We start from the raw sequence: 14,062 nt of genomic DNA, 5'->3' as shown, positions 1-14,062 counted from the left end.
ACACTTTACGACAAAATCAATTTCGATTACCATTCATCAAGCTTATTACGTTTAAACAGAATTGGTTTTACTTATTATCTTTCTCTTCATTTTTCAAATCAAGAAAAGATTATTATATATATACGGTAATAAATGGTAACGTTCGAGTTTTTACTTTGGTTTGTGGTTTTTGTAATGTATTGTAAATGTTTCTGATTACTTAGTTTCAAATACTATAATTTTTTATAATTATTTAATAGGTGCACAACAAATTTTAAGCATTCCATAAAAAAATATTAAGTAGCATCAAACAGCATTATCATCTTGTCCTGTTATGTGGGAATTCAGCATCAAAATCTGGTAGCTTCTTGAAATATTCAAGTCAAAATCGAAGAGAAACAGAATATTTTTCATCAGATGACGCCATCACGATAACAGATCTTTAAACTTAAATCCTCAGAGTTTATTTCAGGCATCTCTTGTGAGTACTTAAAAAGCACGTCAAACACCCCCCTCCACGCACACGCACCAAATTGGAAATAATTTCATACCCCCCCCCCCCCCCCGGAGATATATGTCTTGAAGATACATTGAATACCCCCATTTATGAGAATCCCCCTCCCCCTGTTAACCATCTCGCTTTTATACTTTGATAGTTTATATAATTAACCCCCCTCCCCCACCCCCTCACACACACACGCACCCCAACACCTAATTTCATATAATTATCTACACCCGTCAAGAACATAAGGAGAGGGGGCGATGTAATTGAGAACACTGCGTGGTTGAACACAGAATGCAATGTGTAATTTGAGATAATCAGCGTATCTAGGCTAAACTCGATCAAAGTATTGGAATGTGTGCAAAGATAAGGGACAAAAACGTTCAGGAAATAATTGAATAGAAGAAATACGTTGTGTGAAACACTGATCTAAGATGTGGTCAAAGATTGTTGCTGTTTTGATAGTTGTGCTCTGTATCCGAATGTCGCACCAGCAAAGACGTGAGTACATATTGTCTTGAGCTTCACGTTATTATAAATTAAACTGTCCTCCCCATCAAACATACAGGGTCTTATAAATTAAATGTTAATTGCATACCTTCAAACTAATTTATAATGAAATTTCAAAATGTGGGTATGTTAAAAACATTAAATTTTGTGGAATTTTGGGGCATTAAAACTAGTTTTTTAACGGGCCCACAATTTGAAAATTCATAATAAATTATTTTGATGATAGGCACTTACAATTTTTAGATGAGTACCTCAAAATACGGTAGAAGATTATGAATTCATTGTTTTTCGGTCTTAAAGTTTAATATTTTATGAATGGTAGAAATCCTACGAAGGGGTTAATTTTTCAAGATGGCCGCCGTTGTCATAGTTACCAAGATTTTTCCACCATCTTTCTTTTATGGAAACATATATGTGGATGAACCTTTAAAAAGCTATAGAGAAAAAATTGTTTGCTCTCTAGTATTAAAAATATTTTTTAATGGAGCATACCTTAAGGAAAGCAAATTAGTTTTATTTTCGGATTCAATGGCCTTCAATGCGCATAACAAGTTGACACGTAGTACTCAATAGTGTTAGAGGCAGTAGCGTACGCAGGGGGGGAGCAGGGGGAGCGGCCGCTCCCCCTCTGGCCATTTTCAGCAAAGTGGCGCCTTTTTGGAAACTTTTTAAACTCAAAGTTTTAAACAATGATATTTGTTAAAAAATATTTTTGGTCGGCACATCTATGTAAATCACAAGATTTCTTTTCATGCAGCAATTAAGCATTATTGTACTAGTCTAGTAGTGTCTACGTTTACAACACGTATTAACAGCTGCATCAGTTTGCCATTCTAAAAATAACCATTACGATGCATTGCAATGTTTAAAAAAACCCTACGGGTAGTACCACTTGGCAAGAGGGGTGTTAAGTTTAAGGCAACTGTATAATGTATTTGCTTACGAATAATTGAATTAGAAAATGTTATACATAAAACTTCACACATAATTACTTTATATATACAGTTTGAATCGTGTGATTAATTTTTAAAAAATTACAATACAGAAATAAATACAACTGATGTGGCACCTCTATTTAAATTTATTGATGAGCAAACTGCGTAGTGGTGGGGAAATTTTGACAAGGTCAACAACGTCAACACTATGAAGTAGTAGTATTCTTACAGTGATTACGATAGTGATTACGATTACAAATTATATGAAACAGTTACAACCCCCCTCCCCCATGGACCCCTCTGTAAAAAAAATATTGTCATAATACCACTGCTACTTATTTAAATCTATTTCTGTAATATATATTTGTGTAATATATATTTGTGTAATATATATGTATGTTTAGAACAGTCATCTAAAAACTGACGCTATGTTCACTCTAAGTTGGTTATCTCCCCCCCCCCCCCCACACACACACCTCACCACCACAATTGTGTAGAGCGACATTAATGCCACACTTAGGTATACACTGGGTTGGATAATTGACTTAAAGTGACCAGACAGTGGCGAATGAAGTTGAACCCCCCCCCCCAACCCACCCCGAACTGATCTGTTAAGTACATGTAGAAAAACGCGTAGTGATGTACCAAAGTACCATGCCGCCAAAAAAATAGCTTTTTAAACGTAAACTCTGTGAGTATTGTTTTTGCAATTACCAGTAAACAGGTGTGTGTGATCAATACAGTATTTCTAACCCATAACTATCACTATGTTAAAAATGATCTTTAAAGAACACAAAGAAGCAGTAGTTAATTAAAAATATATGATCTGAACTAAAAGACCAATATTTAGTTAAATGTAGGCTGTTATTCCGAATGCTGTCTAATATATTGAAAAGCACGTTTTTATACCAATTCTGATTTTAAAAACTTTTATTATGCTGTTATACTTTAGCATTTATGATAATGATATATTACATTCTGATTATAGACAAAAACATTTTGTAAACACGAATAGTGTTAAACAATTTCATTATATTCTAAAGTAATTATTTATTTGTTTTGACATTTATAATTAAATGTGTAGATATATACATATTTATATTAAGAGAGTGATTCTTTCCCCTATTTCACTTGTCTTAAATAATTTCCCAGGAATTATTATGTAAGAAATTTGTTTACAAGAATTACAAAACAGATTGTGTTACGTTCATTGTTTTTGATTGTAGTGGGTGTAGATTTTTGTTGTTGTTTTTGTTCTAGATTGATACAATTTTTGTTTTGTCGGCCTACTTTGTGTTTTTTTTCTTTTTTCTTCAGGTTGCTACTTTTAATTTATTTTACATCATAGCGAAGTAATGACATACAGCTAGTAATTATATATATATATATATATATATATATATATATATATATATATATATATATATATATATATATATATATATATATATATATATATATATATATATAATACACGTATATATATATATATAATACACGTTAAAAAATCGGCGCCTTTTTTTGCTCTTTTCGCTCCCCCTACAACGAAAACCTGGATACGCCTCTGGTTAGAGGGTATGTCTTCCAAAACTAAAATTAACAACGAAGAAGAAAAAGTTTTATTTTACTTTCATCGCATTAAAAAGCTTATTATTCTAAATGTTGTTTCTATTTGTTTTATTCCAAATACTCTCAAACTACTCTACGCCTCTCCCAGCCGACTACTGTCAGCTGAAGCCGGAGAGCGGCTTCTGTGAGGCCTACATCCCCAGCTTCTACTATAACCCAGCTAGCGGGGACTGCGAGTCGTTCGTCTACGGGGGATGCGGCGGCAACCAGAACAGGTTCGGATCCCAGCAGCTCTGTGCCAGCACTTGTCTGGCCAATGTCTAAGGATGAGAACGTTCCATCACGTGGTGATAAAATTTGGAATGGTCAACTCGGCCATGTAGATTAAAGCATCATAAATACATATCCTTAAACGTGTTTTCTGTCTTTGATATTTCAGTACGTAAGCCGGTTGATTTTGTTATTTTGTTTTTATTTTTTGTTTTTATTCTAAAAAATTGATAGAGCTAGTCCAAGGTGTTAAAAAAGACGTCCCCCACAGCTCAAGAGGGTAAAGACTGTTTTGACAATGTGTAGCCCAGGTTAATGTGATAATGCATGTGTAGCACAAGCTGTATAATTCGTAAGGATGATCATCTTTTCCCGTTCGGAACAAAGACACATGAGCAGATGAAGTAGAGTTGATCTGTTTCAATGACCTTAGCATACAAGTGGATAGTGTAGTCAGCACTATGCCTGGACGACTTTGTTTCCTTTGTTTGTGCATATTCAGGTGGGTGTCTACGTGTTCCAGCTAAAGAGGAAACAATTCCTGATAGACAACAACGTCGTCAAGTTTCACATCTCAATTATTAAAGACGAGCCGACCCGCGGAGTATCATACGCCGCTATTTAGTTGTTTTATATTTTACTTTTCAGTAATTCATGATTTGTGAATTCGACAGTGCCAACGCAGCCACTGAAAATATCTATATATATAATTCTTTTCTGGGAGACGCTAGAAAACAAGCTGTAAGCGCGCTCCCTACCACCCCACCCCTACATGGTCTGGTGAGCTGTGGTTCAAGCTAAATGTTTACATTCGTATAGCCGGGTTTAGTGACGGCTATTAGGGGCAGATAATTTAGTTTGAAACGATTTTAAACTTAGGGGAGGTAACTAAGAGGAGGCTGCTTTCACAGGGGGAGGGGTGTAGGGTAGGGGTTGGGGGAAAGGAGGGTGGGGGTAGTATCGTTCTTAACGACCTACTGATAGTGTTTTAAAGCAAATATTTTCAGTGGCAGCATTGGTACTGTCGAATTCACAAACTATTAATTACTGAAAAGTAGAAAATAAAACAACTAAATAGCGGCATATGATACGCCGCGGGTCGGCTCGTTTGCTTTAAAACACATTCAGTAGCTCGTTAAGGACGATAGTTGGTTGTTAGTGACGATAAACCCCCCCCCCCTCATTTCCCCCAACCCCTAAATTTAAGTTGAACCACAGCTCACCAGACCATGTTGGGGTGGGGAAGGTTGATTTATGCCTAGTGAAGAAGAGAGGGGACTGCAAGGCGCGCTTACAGCTTGTTTTCTAGCGTCTCCCAGAAGAGAATTATATATATAGATAGATGTTTCTAATCACAACATTTCCCAACTGAAGCTTTCAACGGCTACCTATGTTTTAGTTTCAGAAAGATTTCTCTTATCAATAAGCATTGTGGGGTCGGCGTGGTGGAGTCGGTAAAGCTCATGGTTGCTAAACCGAAAAGTCTCGAGTTCGAACACTCGGGCAGATGAAGCTCGCTTGGTGGGGACGACCACTCTTCTAGGAGAGACAACTCCAAAATCAAACAACTGCTGTACTTTGTTCCTATGGAAGCAAATCCAAAAAGAAAATCAGCCTGAAATCGGAGTCAATGGCCTCAATGGCGCATAACCAGTTGACACGTACCCTTAATTGTGTTGGAGGGGATCACTTCCAACACTGAAATTAAGAACGAAGAAGAAGATGGCATATGGGCTTCGCCAGAGCTGTTTGTAACTACATAGATCTATTTTTATTAAATAGAGCAAATGCCTAGGTGAACAGTTAGAGCGAAATTGTAATTAGTATCCAAAATAAGTGCCTTAGATCTGCAAAAACTCTCTTAAGATTCGCGGGGGCATTCCTAAGATGGGAGGCGAGATAAGAACAGGCAATATAAAATTCAATCTAAACAGTGTCGTTTTCAGTGGTTTTTAATCTGTATTATATCATGTTTACTTATATCACGTTCTATAGTCCAAGGAAATGGGACGGAGTGGTCGAGGGGTAGATGACAAGACTGTTAACCCGAAAGTCGTCACGTCTTTTGAGTCCACCCAGCTCTGATGAGTACCTGAGATACTATGAGGAAAGTAAATACGGCTGGACATGGAAGTGACCTATTCTTTTTATACACCAAGGTCTGAGGACCAAAGGAACTCAAATTTGTTTGCCCTACACGCACAAACACATTATTACTGGGAGTGATATTTCAAATACTTAAGTCAATAAATGGTAGCTTATCAAAGGATTCCAAATCATTTCATGGTAGATTGCAGTATGTCGAATAATATTATCGAAATAGTATTTACTGATTATTTGAATTCAAATCATGCTGTGGTGCATTATAAAGCAACCATAACCACTGGCGTAGCGAGGTCGGGTGTCACCCGGTGCGGCACTTAATGGTTTCACCCCCCCCCCCCCCCAAAGGCGTAGCGACCGTTACCGGGGACAAATTTTCGATTTGAACCCCCCCCCCCCCTCAACTTTCGATTTGCACCCCCCCCCCCCCGCCTCAAGTTTTTCTCCATATATTTTGCTATTTTTTGCCTTGGTGTCACCCCCTAAATGGTGTCACCCGGTGCGGTCCGCACCCCCCGCCCCCCCCCCCCCCCCTCGTTACGCATCGGACCATAACTATATCGGAAGAAAAAAGATTGTATATAACCAGACAAAAAACTAATATACAGCTTACAAATGTTAGACATCTTTTTTACTATGTTGAATATTTGGAAGTATGTGATCATCTTCGTTCTTATTCTTTTTTGTTCTTAATTTTAGTGTTGTAATGGATTCACTCCATCACATTTAAGTATTCGTGTCAACTGGTTAGGCGCCATTTAGGCCGTTGACTTCGATTTCAGCTTGCTTTTCTTTTTTGGCATACATAACCTTTGTCCAACCAAGAACAAACTACAAGTTGTTTGATATTGGAGTTATCTCTCATAGAAGATTTGTCGTCCCCAGTTATCGAACTTCATCTGCCAGAGGGTTCGACCACGCCGATTCCTATATGATTATCGATTGACTTCGCTTCGGACTGACGTAGAAGTAGAGAGGCCTTTGTATTCTGTTACTAAAATACGCTAAATTATTTATCAAAAATCTCCAGAATCAGCAAAGTCCTTTAGATCTCAGTACAAACTTGTTTAAATATTAAAGAAATCGGAAGTTTGTTTATTATCCTGGAGAATTAATAAACATCGCGATAAGATACAAACGAATCAAAGAAACATAATTAAAACCCAAGTCCAACCTACGGTAGCTAGATTGGGTGATAGTTGATGAACAAGACAAGTGTGTTTTTCGTAGCTAGAATATTATACAGACAAATTGTTGAATAAAATGATGTTCATGTTCTCAAAATTTCTTCTTTACATCACAAATGTGTGCTTGGTGGCTGGGAGTTTCTTTAACGCGGCTCTGTACAAACCAGCTTTTATGAGCTCAGTGCTATCAGGGCATGCCTGGACAGCTGACAAGGCTAACGACGGATACGACAATGTGGATGTATTTAGTGGACACTGTTCTCACTCCGGCGACGATTCTCCTGGATGGTGGATGGTGGATCTGAAAGGTATCTACAGAGTGGAGCAGATTGTTCTAGTAAACAGGTGAGTTGGAAAGCTTAACATTTAGATCAGAGGCGTAGCGACCCTTCCCGGCTCCCGGGGACAAACTTTCAATTTGGCGCCCCTCTCGAGATCAACCTTTCAATTTTCGATTTGCGACCCCCTCGAACTATCGAGTTGCACCCCCCCCCCCTCAAACTTTCGATTTGCACACCCCCCCCTCATATATTTTTTTTATATTTATAAAGCAAAAATGCAGCTAAAATAATATTTTAATTTGTTTTTCCAACTCATTTTGGCGCCCCCTAGCGCCCCCTAAGGTTGGCGCCCGTGACATATGTACCCCCCTGCCCCCCCCCCCCTTCGCTACGCCTCTGATTTAGATCCACAGATACATCAGCTATTTTATTTTTTTTAATGCACAATACATTACATTTTAAACCTCAAGAATATTGTAGAACTTTTAATGGTAAAACTTAATAGGGCAAGAATAATTGAAATTATTAGCTAAATTGTTGCTGGAACGAGTTCTTACTAGATTTTTTTTAACTACAGTTTGCTTTATTTAAAAATTTCGTGTTTTCAAAAATCTCTGTAAATCTATTCTTACTCTAAAAAAAACTAACGTTCTGTTTGTAGGTTAACTATTCTTCTTTGAAGCAAATCTAGGACATTACCCACCCTGCAGTCATCTCCCACCCCCACCCCCTTCAGTTACCCCCCAGGACAACTACAACCCTATCAATTAAAAAGTGTCTCATTTCCTTTCCCCTACCCTCACCTACACACTTTAGCTTTGTCTTCCCTTTCTTAAATTTATTATGTGGTGTTGGATGTTAGGATCAGCTTTAGGGTTAATTTGTTACCTCAAGAACTTCCATTTTTTTTTTTGCAGTTGTAGAGTGGGGGGTGGGTCTAAGAGACAGGTGGATAATTCAACTAGGGTCATTTTCGTTAGGTGGGATAATCCATGTGTCCGTTGTGGGGGGGGGGGGTAATGTCCTGCTTCTATTTGATGATCAGCATGTTTAAAATCGATTTACATCATGTCTCGTTTTGTTAAGTAAGAATGTATGTCCGGCAAAAAGGTTTCTAGGTAAAAAAAAAAACAAATGTACTGAAATATACTCTACAGGGGTGATCAGATTTCTCCGTCAATGAGAACGAAAAATTTTACTTTTGATGTTTTTGAAACCGACCCAAGACTATCACGTGACTTTCCTATGGAAGCTGGCCAGGTGTGCTACACGAGACTTGAGCCTGTCGGACCGGGAGAGACGTTCATAAAGAACTGTACTGTACCAATTTTGGGAAGATTCGTTCGATTCATCAGGTATCTATATCCTTTAAAAGCAAAAAAGAAGGGGGGGGGGGGGTCAGTGGCGCAGCTACCGTAAAGCTAGCGTAAGCAAGGCATAGGGACTCAAGGCAAATAGGGGCCCTTTTTCGAAAGTGTGAGGGGTGGGATGCAAATCGAAAGTTTGTCCCCGGTCGCCGCGGGAAGGGTCGCTACGCCTCTGAGTGGCCCACTAACACTTTTTGCATATGGGCCCAAAAATCCTAGCTACGCCACTGGGGGGGTACGATCTTCCTCGCACCAATTAGATCGGATATTATCAGGAAAGCAGATTTATTGTTCTTGCGGAAGTGCGTTATTCAACCTCAATCTATAAACTATATCGATCTCAATAATTGCGTATAAAATTACTCTCGTGTATGTACACAACCAACAACACACAGAGTTTATCTAGATAGCTCGACAATTTGTTAAAGTAGGTTATCATACAGAATATAGTAATTGTATGTTAACGTTACGGCGTGGCCTAGCGGTGGACAGCTAGACTACTAATCCGATAGTTTCGAGATCGAGTCCGGATTCCAGTAAGTGGAACGTCCCTGAGTCCAACCAACTCTGATGGTTATCTAACTCACGTTAGGGAAAGTAAAAGCGGATGGGCATAGTGCTGACCACATTATCGCTTTATACGCCGAGGTCAAGAAACATATGAACTCCACTTCATCTACCCAAAGAATCGTTAGGTCTCAAGTGGAATCTTTATGTTAATGTTAATACTATATTAAAAAGTATTTCAATTATTCCCTTATTTTCCCAGACTCTTACATAAAAATCACACGCATGATTTGTTTAATGTTTTCAGATACACGTACAGCGCACTGAATATTTGTGAGATAAAAGTTATGGCCAGCTCTGTGAGCTACAGTGACAATAATTTTGTGTTGACGAAAAATTCTCTGATTCAAGGCACACCTTTTCTGACGCTATACACCTCAATGGTCGACATCTGCACGTTAATGTGTCTACAGCGTCGTGACACCGATACGTGCACCGCCGTCAACTGGGTTCGAACCACGAACCAGTGTCAGATGATCAAGGTCAACCCGCGAATCACTTTTTCTCTGTCTGCAGACCCAAATAGTGACTGTTATGTTGAGGCTTAAAGGATAAATTTGATTTTTTTTTTTTTAAATCTGTCTGAAGTGTTGGTTTATTTAATCCGGCTAGCTAATTGATGTATCGTACATGTTGAAATATACGTTATTTTAACTCTTTTAAAAAAAATATTTCCAAGTTATAAAATTTGATAAAAATCTAACATACCATAAATTATTTATATGGAAGGCACACTACCTTAAGGACATTAGAAGAAATAGTTAATGAAATGTATGTTGTGAACACACGGACACGCCTTACAGGTGATCCGATGCGTAGCGCAACACATAAGACAAACAACCACAAAAGGGTTACAAAAACAAGACTGAATGAAAACAAAGGCTCGTTGAAACTAAAAGAATTTAATAGTATCTACACTATCTACACCTAACACATTCTATTCTAAACACAAAATACACAAGCTAGTAAAACTACGATACAGTGGCTAAATTCTAGTATAAACCTAACCTGTACTAACCTTGGAGATCTGGACAAAACTGAGGCAATCACACACGTTTTCAGACACCTTGTATACCCTTTCGTAAACTTGTACCAACCGGACTATTACAACTCACAGCACGAGAACTGAAAAAGGACGAACGGAATAGGGTACAGGAACAAACAAAATTCACCCCCATTCATCCCCCTTCACTCGTTTACTACAATGTTTAATTTATTTTAACTTACAAATTGATGTTATATACGTTAACAATGGTTTGTAATTAAAACTTAATTTACTGTCGGTTTGGGGTCATCCATAAATGACGTCACACTCGTAGGGGGGAGGGGGGTCCGTAATTTTGTGACGATGTGTGATGAGGGGGAGGGGGGGGGGGGGGGTTCAGATATTGCGACGTCACATTTTTGCATTATAAAAAAGCAATGTTAGAAAACGAATTTTAGACGTTATTTCGCATTTTAGATAACTGTTTTAATAAATGGTAATAGTTTAGACAAGATTTTAGAAAAATATCGATGTTTTAAGAAAATTCAACTGCAATTTTGAGGGGGGTTGTAGGTTGAGGTGTGACGTCATTTTAGGGGGGGGGTCTGGCTTTTTGTGACGACGTGTGACGGAGGGGAGGGGGGGAGGTAAAAATCGTCCAAAAAAGCGTGACGTTATTTATGGATGACCCCTTTCAACTTGTCTTTTAATAGTAGCGATCTATGAGCTAATTGAAAGTTTACACTTTTGATAAATAAATCAGATTAAAATATAACTTATTCTTTAGCTTTTATTCTTTGGGTAAAACTGAAATAAACGCAAATATAAATGATGTGCTTTTTTTCGTCACTGTCTGCGAGCAGGATGAATCAGAGGCGTAGCGATGGGAGGGGGGGCGGGGGGCGGGGGTAAATATGTCCCGGGCGCCGACCTTAGGGGGCGCCACAATGGGTTGGAAAAAGAAATTAAAATGTCATTTTAGCTGCATTTTTTGCCTTATAAACAGTTTGAGGGGGTGGGGGGTGTAAATCGAAAGTCTGAGGGGGGGGGGGTGCAAATTGAAAATTTGCTTCTGAGAGGGCGCCAAATTGAAAGTTTGTCCCCGGGCGCCGGGAAGGGTCGCTACGCCTCTGGGATGAATGTACATCTTTTGTGTATGAAACGTCGGGGGCTAGTCGGTGTTCCTTTTGTTCAGAAGAGCGGAACTCAATATTAAGTATTGCGACCACTGGCAGATGTTTTGATGAATTGGGTGCCCCGCTGTGGTCAAACCCCCTGTGGTCAAAGCACCTGTGGTCAAAGCACCTAGGACCGTGAATTGGTGGTTCACAGATATACGAGTGATTGTAATAGACATGTGTTTAAGTTAATATTATCGATTGGCAGGCATAATCTGAACTTCAACTTTGTTCAACGACCAACCTTTACCCCCCATGTATCCTCGTTCTACATTTCCTCACTGACAATATAATTTCACAATGGACCCAATCGAGAGTAGTCTCAAAGGTAGTCGAGAGGTCCATTAAATATTTTTAAAATCATGCACGGTGTAATTAAAATAAATATGGATGGTTATAAAACCCTGTGTGGTTTTTTTTTTCGGACTTTAAAAAAGGGTGGATGTATTTGACGTTTTAGTATTTTCGGTAATTAAACACGGTCGTTTTTTTTTTTAAACGCAAAAGCAATTTTGTTTTGCACTATTAATGACGACATAAACAATGACAACTAGCATATATTTTTTATACCAAATGGCAGAACTAGGTCATGTGGTTTAAAAAAGCATTATGTTATTTAAAAACATAATCTGCAAGTTTTGTAAACAAATAACTACCCATCACTGAGTTTTGTACAGCCAATCAATGCTTGTCTTACGAAAGTGAAACATCCGGTTATAATTAATGATTAGCAAAAAATAAATAGAAATCTAACCTTAAACTTAAAAAGTTATTTTCAAGTTCTCTGGATTTGCAACTTTTATAAATTGCGTTATAGAGACTTCCAGATACAAAACACCTGTTTGTGATGTAAAGAAGAATTATCGAGAACATGGACTACATTTTATTCCGAATTTTTTTACATCTAACACGGAGAAATTACTGCTGAATGAATGGTGTTGAATAACTGATATAATTCACCGTTACTTTTGCGATTTAAATAAAAGGAAACAGGCTACTTTGATTATTGATAATCATTATATTTTTTCTAAGCTTATCTTAATCACAATGATTAAAAGAGCAATAAAACTTATAATATATTCTCAAAATATAGTATATTCTATTTTATAGGTTCATCCATAAATGACGTCACGCTTTTCTGACGATTTTCACCTTCCCCTCCCTCTGTCAGACATTGTCACACAATGCCAGACGCCCCCCCCCCCCCTAAAATAACGTCACACCTCAGCCTACAACCCCTCAAAATTGCAGCTGAATTTTTCTTAAAATACGATATTTTTCCAAAATCTTGTCTCTATCAACATAGAATATTTTAATCAATTCCCATTACAATTTATTAAAACAGGTTTCTAAAACGCGAAATAACGGCTAAAATCCGTTTTCTAACATTTCTTGTTTATAATGCAAAAGTGAGACGTCACACCATCTGAACCCCCTCCCCCTTCCTCTCATTACACACCGTCACAAAATTACGAACCCCTCCCACCTACGAGTGTGACGTCATTTAAGGACGACCCCTTAAAAGTAGCAAGTAGTGCTAGGTTCTCCCCAGTAATCTTTAGGGCAAAGCAAGCTATCAATAATTAGTTCGTTCAGGCAGTGGCGTAGCGAGGTCGGGTGTCACCCGGTGCGGCACTTAATGGTGTCACCCCCCCCCCCCCAGAGGCGTAGCGACCCTTCCCGGGGACAAACTTTCAAATTTTCGATTTGCACCCCCACAAACTTTCGATTCGCACCCCCGCCCTCAAGCTTTCGATTTGCACCACCCCCCCCCCTCACATTTTTCTCTATATATTTTGCTATTTTTTGCCTTGGTGTCACCCCCCCTAAATGGTGTCACCCGGTGCGGTCCGCATCCCCGCCCCCCCCCCCCCCTTCTCGCTACGCCTCTGCGTTCAGGATAACAACATTAACTTCGTAGCCTCACACTGGTGAATTTAATCGATAACAAACAATAAGTTCTATCGAATACCACACAATATGGGGTCAAGAATGGCATCCAACACGTATTGATTCTTTTTATCTCAAATATAAAAAATGTATAGAAGTTTGAGGATGAAAATAATCAAGTGTGGGACTTCCTTTCACGTTTGTTTTCTAAATACCGCGACGTCATGTGAATAACGTTAAAAATCAATGACAAAATAGTTTAATCATTTAAAGAGTTGTCGTAGATTTAAGTTTAGTTTAGTTTTACATTACGGTTTAGGTTGAAGTTGAGGTTTGAGGGTTAAGAGTTGGGGGTTGAGGGTAGGCGGTTGGGTGATTGGGTTGAGGATTGGGGGTTGGGGGCGGAGGGTTGAATATTTTAGGTTTGGGTTTGGGTTTGAGTTTGGGTTTGGGGTTTGATTCGGGTTCGGGTTCAGGTTCAGGTTCAGGTTCAGGTTCAGGTTCAGGTTCAGGTTCAGGTTCAGGTTCAGGTTCAGGTTCAGGTTCAGGTTCAGGTTCAGGTTCAGGTTCAGGTTCAGGTTCAGGCTCAGGCTCAGGCTAAGGTTCAGGTTCAGGTTCACGTTCAGGTTCAGGTTAAGTTTTAGGTTTCAGACTCAGGTTCAGGTTCAGGTTATATAAGAATATTCGAGAAAGTTTAGGGGAGATCACTCCCGGTTTTTTTTTTTATCTTTTTCTTTGG

At 38.7% G+C, this 14,062-nt stretch overlaps 1 protein-coding gene across 1 annotated transcript; it reads left to right on the top strand.

The window, feature by feature from the left end:
- The first annotated feature begins 822 nt into the window (after positions 1-822).
- LOC131940511 (kunitz-like toxin PcKuz3) lies at positions 823-3,897 on the top strand. The gene is made up of 2 exons (XM_059299171.1): positions 823-982; positions 3,644-3,897. Exons 1-2 carry the CDS (start codon positions 916-918, stop codon positions 3,817-3,819), a joined length of 243 nt encoding a protein of 80 aa, XP_059155154.1. The 5' UTR covers positions 823-915; the 3' UTR covers positions 3,820-3,897.
- The last annotated feature ends 10,165 nt before the right edge of the window (positions 3,898-14,062 follow it).

The sequence above is a fragment of the Physella acuta genome, unplaced genomic scaffold, assembly GCF_028476545.2.
Source record: "Physella acuta isolate Inbredline_101_S28 unplaced genomic scaffold, ASM2847654v3 ptg000320l, whole genome shotgun sequence".
NCBI classification, from domain to species: Eukaryota; Metazoa; Mollusca; class Gastropoda; family Physidae; genus Physella; species Physella acuta.
The sequence above is the reverse complement of the archived record's forward strand: the minus strand, read 5'-3'. Positions and strand labels throughout refer to the sequence as shown.

Excerpts from the sequence above, each read along its gene's own strand:
- LOC131940511 (XM_059299171.1), top strand. The coding sequence starts at position 916 with ATGTGGTCAAAGATTGTTGCTGTTTTGATAGTTGTGCTCTGTATCCGA. Across the intron at positions 983-3,643 it reads AATGTCGCACCAGCAAAGAC|CCGACTACTGTCAGCTGAAG; the intron begins GTGAGTACATAT and ends CGCCTCTCCCAG.